Genomic DNA, 14,923 nt, shown 5'->3' with positions numbered 1-14,923 from the left:
AAAGAAATTATCTCAAATGCTAATTTGAAAATTCGTCTAAATAACAATTTTATATCTGATAAAATTCTTAAATAATAAAAATTCTAACCATTGATTTTAATGGTAAATTAAAAAAGAAAACAGTATAAATAAAATTTTTAATTTAAATAAATCAAAATAAATTAGCGTGGGCCAATAATATGACAATGCGGAATTAAAATCATTTTCATGAATAAATAATGAAAATGACATATATATTCGATACAATTGTAATTATGATAATTTTTGGATTTTAAAAATTGATAATAAAAAACATGACCTATATATTAACAGAAGCCGCGATGAATCACGTGTGTGTCATATATGGAATGGATTAAATTTTTTTTTTTTTTGAGTCTTGACATGCATTAAACGCAAGACAGACCTAATCCTCTTCACATACATGTGACGTTCGGAGGAACAAAACCATAAAATGGCAAAGAGAAGAGAAAGGGATTGACCTTTAAATCAGTCATTGCACGATGGACTTTCAAATTTAATATTCACGTTAAATGAGGCCTATTAATGCATTTTCGATTGCCAATTAATTCTCATTTATGTCCCAATAATTGTTATTTGCAGAAATTATCTTCAAAAAAAAAAAGTATTTTTCTAAAAATATTCATAACATTCCAAACAAAATACTATGGTGTGAAAAATATATATAATTTAAGGAAAATTAGCGTCATTACAATTTTTATAGTGTAAATAGTAAAAGAAAAAAATAATCCTGCAAAAAAAAAAAAAAAAAAAAAAAAATGGTAGGAGAATCTAAAGTTTAGGAATTCGAAAAATTGTTTTAACAATTACCCAATAGACACTATATAATAAACTGTCCCCAAGTTTAATTTTTCGACTTTCGCCGTTTCTGAGAATATTGCATGATAAAGTCGCAGCCACCCATTTACCGTTAATTACCGAGGTTGATTTTGCCGTATATATATATATATTTGCGGCCATTAACATTCAAATTTCTCATTTTCTCTGTTGCGATAAAAAAAAAAAAAAAAATTTCCGATAAAATCTCACCAAAGAATCAAACACACTTCGCGATAAAGATGTAACTGATTTTTTGTTTATAAAAAAAAAAAAAAATTATTTCGCACAATTAGCGAAATGAATATTTATGAATTTGAAAAAGTGAAACTTCTCTGAGACAAAAACATAAAATAATCATTTAAAAATTCTAATTCAAAAATTTTTTTTTAAATTTAAAAAAATTCTAATTTTAATTTTTTTTAAATTTAAAAAAATTTTTTGTCATTTTTTGAATTCTTATTTTAAGAAATACATGATTGTTATAAATTGTGATACAAATTGTTTTTTTTATAACAGAGACGCATTGACTATATATACTGACACGTAATCCCTCTCCCGTGTATATATGAAACAGGCCTCCTGTTGTTAATACAAAAAAAAAAAAAAAAAAAGTGAGGTCATTGCTACCTAACGAATGAAGAATGCTTCATCGAGAGACGAGAAGAAGAAGAAGAAGGCGGAAATGGTTTTCTGTCGAGGTACACTGATTACGTTTGGAGGTGGAGTCACTTATTTTAATTCCGCGCATATAAGTCTGAATTACCGCATGTACATACCACCATATGAATATACACCAAAGAATGTCAGTCCAAACTCTTTCTACCGTGACCTCTATATAAATTTATGCTACTTTCCTTCGTCGGTCCATATTCGACCTTCCAATATAATTTCGCATAACCAAACACGCGCGCGCACATACAGTCAATATACGATTTTTTTTTCACACACAAAAACGAAATGAAGACAACTTTATTTTCAGTTGAAAATTTCAATTGTATTATTTTCTTGAAAATTGTTCATGTATTTTTTTTTTTAAATAAACCCACGTTGTTTCTATGTGGGTAATTATTAAAACTACAATCATTTAAAAATAGCTAAAATCAGGATTTAATTGAAAGTGCGAAAACTACAATAATTTTTTTTTTATATTCAATTATAAAAATATGAAAAGGAAAAATTTATCTTTACTTTTAAAACTACAATTAATTGCAGCTATTCTTATTGAAAGTACAATTAATTTAAAGTACTATCAATTAATACAACAATAGTCCCTGCTACAATTATAATTGAAACTTCAATCAATTAAAAATCCTCCTAATAAAAGTACTATAAATTGAAGCTACAAATCTAATCGCAAATACTATCAGTTATAACACCAATTAATTGAAGCTACCTTTAATCGAAAGTATTAAAAATTGAAGCTGCAATCAACTAATTACAACTATTCTTAATCAAAACTACTATCAAATGAAGATACAATTAATTAATGACAACTATTATTAATCACAAGTAAAAATAATTAAAAGTACTACCTGTCAAAACTACAATCAATTGAAACTATCCTTAATCAAATGTACTGTCAAATGTATCTACAATTAATTAAAAGTACTATTCATTGACACTATAATTAATTAAAAATACACTTATTTGATAATATTGCCAATTGAAGCTATAATTAATTAATTACTACTATTCTCCATCAAAACTACAATTAATTAGAAGTACTATCCATTAAAACTACAATCAACTAAAAGTACCACCAATTAAGACTACAATTAATGAAACTATCCTTAAAGAAAAATACTATTAAATAAAGCTACAATTAATTAAAAGTACTATCAATTGAAACTATAATTAAAAGTACTGTAATTTGAAACTACAATTAATTAAAAATACTATTAATTGAAACTACAATTAAAAGTACTATTAATTGAAATTACAATTAAAACTACTATCAACTGAAACTACAATTAATTAAAGCTACTCCTCATCAAAAGTAATACCAAATGAAACTACAATTAATTAAAAGTACTATCAATTGAAACTACAATTAATTAAAGCTACTCCTAATCAAAAGTAATACCAAATGAAGCTACAATTAATTAAAAGTACTGTCAATTGAAACTAAAATTAAAAGTACTATTAATTGAAAGTACAATAAATTAAAGCTACTCCTAATCAAAAATATTACCAATTGAAGCTACTATTAATTAATTACTACTATCATTCATCAAGACTACAATGAATTAGAAGTACTCGTAATTAAAACTACAAACAATTAAAAGTACTATCCATTAAAACTACAATCAATTAAAATTATTATCAATCAAAACTACACTTAATTAGAAGTACTATCCATTAAAACTACAATCAACTAAAAGTACCACTAATTAAGACTACACTTAATGAAACTATCCTTAAAGAAAAATACTATAAAATAAAGCTACAATTAATTAAAAGTACTATCAATTGAAACTACAATTAAAAGTACTATCAATTGAAACTATAATTAAAAGTACTGTAATTTGAAAATACAATTAATTAAAAATACTATTAATTGAAACTACAATTAAAAGTACTATTAATTGAAATTACAATTAAAACTACTATCAACTGAAACTACAATTAATTAAAGCTACTCCTAATCAAAAATATTACCAATTGAAGCTACAATTAATTAATTACTGCTATCATTCATCAAAACTACAATTAATTAGAAGTACTGGTAATTAAAACTACCAACAATTAAAAGTACTATCCATTAAAACTACAATCAATTGAAAGTATTATCCATAAAAACTACAATTAATTAGAAGTACTATCTATTAAAACTACAATCAACTAAAAGTACCACCAATTAAGACTACAATTAGTGAAACTATCCTTAAAGAAAAATACTATTAAATAAAGCTACAATTAATTAAAAATACTATCAATTGAAACTACAATAAATTAAAGCTACTCATAATAAAAAATATTACCAATTGAAGCTACAATTAATTAATTACTACTTTTATTCATGAAAACTACAATTAATAAGAAGTACTCGTAATTAAAACTACCAACAATTAAAAGTACTGTCCATTAAAACTACAATCAAATAAAAGTATTATCAATCAAAACTACAATTAATTGAAACTACCCACAATCAAAAGTAATACCAAATGAAGCTACAATTAATAAAAAGTACTATTAATTGAAACTACCCCTAATTAAAAAGAATTTTAAATGGAAGCTACAATTAATCGTAAATACTATCAATTTAAAGTACCCTTAATCTAAAGTACATTTATTATTTTTAGTTTTAACTGATAATACCTTTAATCTATCAATTAATTGTAGTTTCAATCACTAATATTTCAATTAAGTTTACTTGTAAGTAATAGTACTTTCGAAACGAATTCAATGTACTTTACCAAAAAAAAAATTTTAGGCGATTCAAATAGACGAATTAGTTTCAATTTTATTCGCTCGCACAAATATACATTATCCTCACTTCTCTTCTACCGGTTTGATTTTTATTAATGAAATTCATTGATAGAATTTAATTCAATTTCCAGTTAGTATAATCCAAACAATATGATATTGTGACAGGAACGTCCTTGAAATTGATTAAATCAATGAAACGATAAAGAGAGGGAGAGAGAGAGTAAGAGAGGGGAGGTTCGCAATAGAAACTTGTCAGTTTAAATGATGTGGGTGAAGAGAGGAGTAGATTTATAATGATATGATTGGCACGATCATATATAATAAATTTGAATATTCAAAAAAGAAATAAAAATAGTTTTAGATTCTGTTTCAATTACTATTTTAGAAACCATGAACTATATAAGGTGTCTTTGCAAAAGCTTAAGGTTAGTAGCCTGAAGTAGCTGAGGCAACGACCTTGCTGGCAGGCACTCTTCTTCAAGATGTACCCTAACAGCATCCTGTTTACATCCCGATCCATCTACTGACGCACCGGTAAATTTCATCTTTTTTTTCCCCTGCATATGTCACGATTAATGCGAACCACTTACCTTCCCACGGCGATAAGAAACGCGAGATAAGATTTTCAGGGGATTAGATACAATTCGTGATCTCTCTAAAACTGAATTTGTGTAAATTCCATTGGCTTTAGTGTGACTCACTTCTTATATACATATAGTTTCAATCAGGGTGATTTCATTGGAAATCAGTTAAATTAATTAGTGAGTTAATTGTAATTTTAGTTGATAGCACTTTCGATTAATTGTAGCTTCAATTAAAAGTACTATAAATTAAGACTATAATTAATTAAAAGTAATATTTATTAATTGTAGCTTCGATTAAAATTACTATTAATTGAAACTACAATTAATTAAAGTACTATAATTTCGGACTATAATAAGTTACTGAAAGTATTATTTACTGAAGCTACAATTAACTGAAAATAATGTAGTTTTAATTAAAAGTACTATTAATTGATTTTACAATTCATAAACTAGACAGTTTCCATATCCCGTGCAGACATTTTGCCAGGGCCCAAATCGGGGCCGGATCAAGCTGCCCTATTAGGGAATGAAACGCCGCGCCTGATGTGGCCCTGATTAGGAAATCCACATTTTCTGGTAGCCCTGATTTTGGCCTGATCAGGTGTGACGTTTCATTCCCTACTAGGGCTCTGATCGGGCAATTTCTACACGATAGTTAACTTATCTAAAAAGTTAATATTTTCTCTACAGTTTAAGTATCTAGAAACTAGAAAGTTTCCGAATAGTTTAACTTTCTAGAAACTAGATAAATTTAATACAGTTTAAGCATCTATAAACTAAATAGTTTCCCTACAGTTTAAGAATCTAGAAACTAGACAGTTTCTGAATAGTTTAACTTTCTAGAAACTAGATAGTTTTAATGCAGTTTAAGCATCTAAAAACTTAATAGTTTCCCTACAGTTTAAGTATCTAGAAACTAGACAGTTTCCGAATAGTTTAACTTTCCAGAAACTATATAGTTTTAATACAGTTTAAGCATCTATAAACTAAATAGTTTCCTTACAGTTTAAGTATCCAGAAACTAGATAGTTTTCGTATAGTTTAACTATCTTGAAACTAAATAGCATAACTGCCCTGACTTTTGTTAATAATCTAGATGCACTATATAGTTTCCGCATCGTTTAAGTATCAAAAAACTTGCTGGTTGCAGCGTTACATTTCCAGCTAGTTTTTGTATAATTCCACTATACAGTGGCCGCATAAAAATAGTACAACTATATAGAAACTATATAGTGACTATATAGTGACTATATAGTAACTGTATAGAAACATGAAATATTTTCCCACGGGATAAGTATTTTGTTATTAATATTTCATGATTATTAAATCATTCAATTTTTTTTAAATATCTATTCAACAATGGCACCGAAAGAATTTTTGAAATAATACATTTTTTTCAAAATATAATAAAGAAATTAGAGAATATATATATATATATACTTTCCCCTGTAATGTGTGGTTGAAAACGAGTTAATCGAATTAGGCTTTCCTTGGGAGACTTTTTCCAAAGAGAGTGGAGTGGAAAAAAAAATTCTCACCTTATTGAAGAAAAGAGAAACGAAGTCGAGATCAAGTTAAAATAGATTCTAGACAAGAATTCACTTTTATGGAATTGTGACATTGAATTCCAAGGGAAATGGCAAAGAAAGCGAATTAGTAGTCAAGTTCAAGGTTATAGAACACACTAACTTTCTGATAATGTTTAAAAAAAGAATTTTATACTTCTCCATAAATGCAATTGAAAAGTAACTTTTCACAAATTTTAATTTCTGTATATAATTTCCAATCAATGATTTTCAGTTTTTTTTTTCTCAAAAGAAGATTCATCAAAAAATTTTCCCTGAACTTTCCATTTAATATTCGAATATAATAATGTGATAGAATAATTTTTTTTTTTATTACAATTCAACAAAAATAATTGAAATTAACGATCAAAGTTAATTAAATTAAATTTATTTAATCATTTGATTGAATGAATCTATAATATCAAAGATGAAACTTTCCAATATATAATAATCCAATCAATAAAAATTATTCGTTTCTATAATGTTTTTTTTTTTACTTTTTAAAACTATTTATATTAATAAGCACTTGTAAAATGAAATCTTGAAAAAAAAAAAAGGTACAGAAAAATAAAAATGTTGCAATTTCTCAAAGAAGAATTTTAATTACATTATTGAATGAGAGAGAATGAAATGTATAGAAATTGTAAGAAATAATTTGAGGCAATAGCAATTTGTGATGGGGAGATAAGTGTTAGATTTGTTGAAAATAAATCTCTGTCGATATTCATCGCCGTTGTATATATATATATATATAGATGCGGCTAGAGTCAAGGAAGCGGAATGAAAGTACATGAATAGAGAAATAATAGCAATGTAACTACTCGCGTGTAACGGGAAGCTGTTGAAGAATCCAATACCCACACACAGACACATATAGAAATGGCCAAAGTTGGTGTTAACGAAGTTATAAACAAGCTTTCGTTATAAGTGCATAACTATAAAATAATTTTTTAAATACAAACAGCGAGAATTTACTCGCCCATTGCGGAAAGACTGTATTATAAACAAACAAGGGACGATATTATAATGCAACTGAATTTGCATATAAAAATAATAATATAAAATCAAAGGCAGTTTCACTTTTTTTTATTCTCGAAAACTAGGTATTTCCATTTTTTTTTTTTTTGCTCTACACGTGTCTGACATGCGGGCTCGATTATGATATTCGCTTAATAAACGTAATGTTGATACAAAAAAAAAGTAAAAAAATATTTCTACTTTATAGTTTATAGATAATAAATTTTCCCACTGATTTATTATTGTACCCCTTTAACAAAGTTTATTTTTTCTAGTATTAATTTAATACTTATTTATTATTTTTTTTATTTATTTAGAGAAATAATAAATAATAATAATTATTATTTCTTTAATATTTCTTAGTTATTTATTTATTATTTACTAAAATTAAAAGTTGCCTATTAGCTGAGAGGTTTGGGTGACTGACTCGTAACACGTCGAAGATGGGTTCGAATCCCGTCATAAAATTATTACTTTTTTTTTTTTTTTGTTTTATTTTTTTACTTATTTATTTTTTTCTACTACGAATAACAACAAATTTTTTGATAACTATCTCTTTCTTAAAAATATAAAAATAGAAAACGAATATTTATCAATGACTCAAATCAACTTGAAAATTTACCAATTTTAATTAATTTCATACTTTAATTTTTTTTTATTTTATTTTAAATATTCTAGTTAGTCACAAAAAAAACTGTTTTCTATTTCGAAAATATAAAAATAAAACGAAAAATATATTATTTAAGAATGTAAAAAAAATTGAACTATAAAAATAAGAACAGCAATAAATAGAAAATAAAAAAAAAATTACAACTTGTATAATCATCATTATTCTCATAAATATATATTATAAATTTATCAATGCTCGCATATGTCACGTTCTATATATTTATTCAAATAAAACGATTGGCGAATATAATTTTATTGTTGAATGACGTTATCAGAGTTTCAATAATAGACAATGACTAAACATTATAGATATACCATATATACACCTGTAAATTTATGACAAACATCAATTCTACTTTTTTTAAAAAAAAAAATTAACTATTTAGCAGTAAAACAATTGCCAAGCAGAATTGTTGATAACGGGAAGAAAATTAGAACGACTAAGGAAATTGCTTCTACTATGATTATATGCACAAAACTATAATAAACGAGGAAAAATATGTTTTTTCAATTTTCAAAAAAAAAAAAAAAAAAAAAAAAAATTAAAAACTACCTTATTTCCTTCAGGTGTTTTATGAAATATATTTCAAAGCTTAAGAAAAACAGCAATTAAATTTTTACAATGTGTTTTAAAAATAAGTACTATTTTTTAAGTAAATTTTTATATAAGAATTTCAAATTTATGTTAACATTTAAATCAGATTTTTTTCACTTAATGAAAGAAGTAAATAAATTAATAAATATATTAATAAAAAAATTCTAAAAAGAAATAAATAAAAATACTTCCTCTAAAGTAATGAGATACAAAAAAATAAATAAATAAAAAAATTAACAAAGTTCAAAAATTAATAAATTAATAAGAGTAAATTTAACGTTATTAAATTTAAAATATCTCCCTTTTAGTGTAATAAAAATTAAAAGAATAATAAAAATCTGTTAGTTACTATGTAGAAATTTCGAACAATGCAAAAAGAGTGACGTGGGATTTTTTTTTTTTTTTTTGAAATTTAATGTTAAATAGGTTAGACCATTTAAAAATTCATTGGGAAAATTGTCTATATACCCTTTTCCTGTTCCTCTATGTCAAATCGTGCCTAACCGGGCGGTTGAATGCATGCAAGAAATGAATTCAAATCCAGCTTAGTTGTTAATTGCCATAATTAGCCTACATTCTCAGCGCGAGATACAATACTCCTTTACAAAATACCACAGACTCCAATGAAAGTAAATAATCCGGTTTCGCATTCGAAAAAAAAAAATAAATGCGTTTTAGTATATTGTTCACTTTGATATATATATATAAGAATGCAAATCAACGGTTGAGTAAGAAACAGAGAAATTATTTGGAAATCGAGAAAATTTTTTATAAATAATTTCTCGAGGACTATTTTTTTCTAAATTTTTGTAATGAGATAAATTTTTAACTGAAACCATTAAAAAAAATTGCACAAAAAAAATATACATTTTTTTATTAAACTCACTCTAGTTGGATCGAAGTCTTCTTTGCAAGATATATCTGAAACAAAAATTAAAAAATTTGTTAAAAAAGCAAAAAATTCATAAATTAAATACTTAATTTTATTAAAATTTTCTTTTAATATAGAATAAAAGAATTGATAAAATATTTATTTTATGTAAAATTTTGCTACTTTAATCACGAGTTTGATTTTCAATGACTCATTCACGAGTTCCTTTCACGAATTTTTCAAAAGTCTTGTAGTACACACAATATGAGTACATTAAAAAAGAATGTTACCAATGCTAGTAATTTTCTTAACACTTTTCTAAAAGTGTAGTAAATTTGTATTTTCCAGAGTACAATATTATTAGCAATATATATACGTAATTTACATTATTTTCCATTGCGCTATATAAAATTAAATAAATTACCAGCAGCATGAGTTAGCGAATAAATAAATATAAAAAAAAACCGATTACAGGCAAATTACAATTACTGAGATTCAGCGCCAATATTGATCCATTATTCAGCCGAGATTCGTTCTAGTTTATGTTAATTTAAAGTACTATAAATTGATGCCAATATTGTCCCCTTACAGAGCCCAGATTCGGTCCAATTTCAGTTCCAATATTGACCCGGTATTGGCAAATTAAAATTGCTGAGAATCGTTGCCAATATTTACCCAGTATTGAGACGAAATTCCATCCATTTTATGTTAATTAAAATTACTGTAAATTGCTGCCAATACTGTCCCATTGTAGAGCCGAGATTCGGTCCAATTTCAGAGGTTAACAGTCACTAAAAACTGGTGCCAATGTTGACCCAATATTGAGACGAGATTAGGTTCGATTTTATAGAATTAAAATTACTAAGAGCCGGTGTCATTATTGACCATCTACTGAGCCAAGAAGTGGTGCCAATATTGGCCCACTATTGCCTCGAGATTTGGTCCAATATTACAATATTGCAATTATTAACAATTAGTGCCAATATTGTCCCAGTCTTGGTACGAGATAAGACCCAATTTTGATGCCTTAGAATTACTGATAATAATCAGTTCCAACATTGGCCCAGAATTGGCAAATTAGAATTAATTAAAATCGTTGCCAATATTGGTCCACTACAGAACCGAGATTTGGTCAAATTTTACTAAATTAGTGTCAACAAAGTCCAATTATGGGCAAATTAAAATTGCTGAGAATCGTTGCCAATATTTACCCAGTATTGAGACGAAATTCCATCCATTTTATGTTAATTAAAATTACTGTAAATTGCTGCCAATACTGTCCCATTGTAGAGCCGAGGTGCGGTCTAATTTCAGCGGTTAACAATCACTAAAAGCCGGTGCCAATGTTGACCCAATATTGAGACGAGATTAGGTTCGATTTTATCAAATTAAAATTACTAAGAGCCGGTTCCATTATTGACCCTCTACTGAGCCGAGAATTGGTGCCAATATTGGCCCATTATTGCCTCGAGATTTGGTCCAATATTACAATTATTAACAATTAGTGCCAATATTGTCCCAGTCTTGGTACGAGATTAGACCCAATTTTGACGCCTTAGAATTACTGATAATCAGTTCCAACATTGGCCCAGAATTGGCAAATTAGAATTAATGAAAATCGTTGCCAATATTGGTCCACTACAGAACCGAGATTTGGTCAAATTTTACTAAATTAGTGCCAACAAAGTCCCAGTATTGGCAAATTAAAATTACTGAGAATCGTTGCTAATATTGTCCTAGTATTGAGTCAAGAGTTAATGCCAATATTGGCCCAACATTGAGTCGTGATTCGGACGAATTTTAGAAAATTAGAATTAATAACAATTATTTGCCAATATTGGCCCAGTATTGAGACAATATTCGGCCCAATTTTTTGGCGAATCAGAATAACTGAAACTCGGTGCCAATATTGGCTCAGTAATGGAACGAATTAAACGCCAGTACTGGCCCAGTAAAGTTTGCCATATTTCGACAGAAATTATTGGACCAATTTTCGACAGTATTGGGCTATTGGCAGTCCTGATAATAATAATAATAATAATAATAATAATAATAATTTTAAACTATAAACATAATTTGTATCATTTTCCTATTATATAAAATAATTTTTTTTTCTAAACATAATTTGATTTTATAAAATAATAACTTACTATATTCTATACATTGTACTTACTGGGATTTATTTAATATCTACTTGAAAGCCATAGGGAAAGCTTTCTTCGCGGAAGACTCGATCTAAGGTCACGTTCTGGACAGAAAGGGGCATAAGTTTACTATCCAGGGATCGTGTTTCATTTCTCTCATCTTTTCTTATATTCTTTCTCTCTTTCTTTCCCGTGAACATATCGTTTGTTACTTTAACGCGTTCATTACGTACATTTTGATGATGTAAAAGTTAACTTTCTGGTTACGTGTTACCAACTACGTGTTTCATTACGTATTGCCTATCTTTTCACGCAACTCACACTAGTATCAATATATTCGTTTATGCAAAAATCTCATTTGGCATCTGGATTTACAAGTTTTCTCTTTAAACGTCGCGTCGTAAAATTCCAACCACCCCACACACGTTTTCTCTTATTCTTGCAAAAAAAAAAGAAAAAAAAAATTAGATAAATATTCGTCTGTCTATAAGTTACTTTTTTCACTCAGAAGAACTGAAATCACAAAAAATTACCAAAATAACGAAATCAATCACACTGTCTTTCACTACTAATACTATAGTTACGAAATAATGAAAATAAATGTGGTCTGACTTGAACTTACTTTTACTACTAATGACAAAAATGAGATAATGCCTTGTCTGACTATAATTTACATTTACTACTAGTACCAAAAAAAATACTAAAAATATTTAAAAATACTAAGAAAAACTAAAAATAATACTAATATAAAAAAATACTGACAAATATTTTAAAAAACACTAAAAAATACTAAAAAAATACTAAGAAAAACTAAAAATAATATTAATATAAAAAAATACTAAGAATTATGAAAATGTAATAAATTCTTTGTCTGACTAAAATGTCTTTTGCTACTAAATCATAAGAATTCAAAACCATTTTGTCTGATTGTTACTTACTTTTACTACTGATTATAAAAATTAGGCAAATATAATGTATGCATTGTCTGATAAAACTGCCTTTTACTACTAACTAAAAAAATGAAAAAAGGTTAGTCTGACTGTAACTTAATTTTACTACTTATACTTCTATCAAGAGGATTAAAAAATGTTCTTCTGATTATATATATTTTTTCTACTGACTTTTTGTCTGGACAGAACTTACTTTCCCTACTAATTCTAAAAATCATGAATTCGGAATATTTCGCCTACTATAAAATGTATTATTGTAAATAAAATAAATAAAAAAAATAAATTAAATATATTCTAAAACTAACAATAATAAAATTACAATAAAATAAACAAAATAAATAAAAAAAATAAAACAGAAATAAATAAATTAAATTAATTCTTAATTTACAATAATTCCACAAATATTTTGTCTGACTAAATACGTACTTTACTACTAATTCATAAAAAAAATAATAAAAATTCAAAAACTTTGTAATTGCAACTAACTTTTAACTAAATTTTTCTGCGCAAATCAATTTTCAATAGTACGAAATTCTTCTTCTATTACCAAAAAAAAAAAATACAAAAATACAAAAAAAAAAATTGAATGGTATTTCTTCTTGATCATGTCTTGTGAATTTCGATGAGACGCCCTTGGTAAGAATGTGTTCTCCTCGATCCTGTGGTCCATTGTGCAACGGAGAATGTAACATTCATGCGCCACACAAGCTATATAGATATATATTATGAGTAGAAGGGAAATGTAGTGCTTTTCAATTGGCAGATATTTATACAATTTCTCTTTACATATTTTGTTTAACGTTTATGAACGCAGATTGAATGATTTCCTGTCAAATAAGAATTTACATTTTTAACTTTTTGTCAGACAAATTTATTATTATTATTAATATTACTATTATCATTATTATCATTATTATTATTATTATTATTATTATTATTTTTATTATTATTATTATTATTATTATTGAAATTTATTTTTATATGACAAATTAGTTATTTATATTTATTATATAATTTCTTTTAATATAAATTCATAATTAAATATATAAATAATAAAAATTAATTTTCACACTAAATATATATAAATATAAAAATATATTTAAATAAAAAAAAATTTTATTTGGTTATTTATCACAGTCGTGCAAAATTTTTTAATTTAAATTCCAACTTTTGTATTTTCGTGTTGTGTGCGATAAGAAGATATTGAAGCACCTTCGTGTTTGCCGCAACACGCAAGTATTAAATCAATTTTATTTTTCCGCTATACTAATGAAAGTGTTTTTCTATTCGTCCATTGGGACTTAAATTTTTTTTTTAGTCTTTACTCGAGAGTATATTGAAAAGATTATTTATTCGATTTTATTTATTTTTTAATCGGAATACTATATATAAACAGAGTCGATAGGAGGATCATTTAATAAACCTCCATTCCGTTTTATGCAAAAAAAAAACAATTCTACACGCAAACATGTAATTTGTTTTCTATTTTTTGAATTTTATTTTTTTTTACAACATTTTCATATAAGTTTTTCTTGTCTGTTTCAGGTACGTACTTCACTGGAATTCATAATCTAAATATGTAAATTTAAATCATATAGGTAAGCAATTTTTGTTTTTATTTTTATTTATTTTACTTTTGAGAAAATGAACTCAATAAAAAATTCCCATTAGTTTGTGTCACATTATTGATCCCATTAAAAATAAATTATTCAACTTGGAATTTTTTTTTTTTTTTTTTTTTTTGATACAAAGTTTTTATTTTATTGATTTCTATTACTTTTTTTATTATCTTCATTTTTAAAAATAACTTCTTTAATTAAAAAAAAAATTTTAATGCAATTTTAAAACAATTCTTTTTTATTTACCCTGTACAAATTACATTTTTCTGTAAAAAGTAAATTCCATTTTGTAATTTCCATTTCTAATGAAATAATAATAATTATTCACAAAGATTTATTCCACTTTGAGAATAATTTATAGTCTTCCTGGTTTTTGTTTAATTATTTTTTTTTTTGCATTAAAAAATCTAAAATTTTAAAAATTAATAAAATTCCTCATGACTAATGATGACACCTGCGGTATGTATATAAATCGCATAAAACGTAGGTGTGGAAAACAGTAATTTTTATGGGGGCGAACCGCGAGGTAAAGGGTGGTTAAAAAAAAACAAGGTGGCGACATTGCAAGGTTGTCATCGTGTTGCAACTCTGACGCAATCTACAAATAACTATCTGTATATATATATATATATGAGTGCATACT

At 26.0% G+C, this 14,923-nt stretch overlaps 2 protein-coding genes across 8 annotated transcripts in view; one reads left to right on the top strand and one right to left on the bottom strand.

Moving 5' to 3' along the window:
* The window catches only part of LOC127288513 (protein cordon-bleu), a 131,624-nt gene that overhangs the window by 54,343 nt on the left and 62,358 nt on the right, over window positions 1–14,923 (top strand). Inside the window, exon 2 of one of the 7 annotated variants that reach the window (XM_051316003.1) lies at window positions 14,207–14,259. The exons of 5 other annotated variants lie outside the window; for them this stretch is intronic. Coding sequence is in view for 1 of the 2 variants with exons in the window: in XM_051316001.1 (XP_051171958.1) it covers window positions 14,130–14,131 (2 nt within the window). In the remaining variant the exon portion in view is untranslated. Of the gene's footprint in view, window positions 1–14,108; window positions 14,132–14,206; window positions 14,260–14,923 lie in introns of those variants that run through there. One more of the 7 variants, XM_051316001.1, reaches the window with a different exon arrangement.
* LOC127288524 (NADH dehydrogenase [ubiquinone] 1 alpha subcomplex subunit 10, mitochondrial) overlaps window positions 1–14,923 on the bottom strand; it is a 132,217-nt gene that overhangs the window by 84,532 nt on the left and 32,762 nt on the right. The window contains exon 2 of the mRNA XM_051316022.1: window positions 9,583–9,617. The gene's annotated coding sequence lies outside the window, so the exon portion shown is untranslated. The remainder of the gene's footprint in view (window positions 1–9,582; window positions 9,618–14,923) is intronic.

The sequence above is a fragment of the Leptopilina boulardi genome, unplaced genomic scaffold (genome assembly GCF_019393585.1).
Source record: "Leptopilina boulardi isolate dan_hultmark-lab unplaced genomic scaffold, ZJU_Lbou_2.1 LbouV2_392, whole genome shotgun sequence".
Taxonomy (NCBI): Eukaryota; Metazoa; Arthropoda; class Insecta; order Hymenoptera; family Figitidae; genus Leptopilina; species Leptopilina boulardi.
This window is presented reverse-complemented; position numbering and strand designations above follow the sequence as displayed.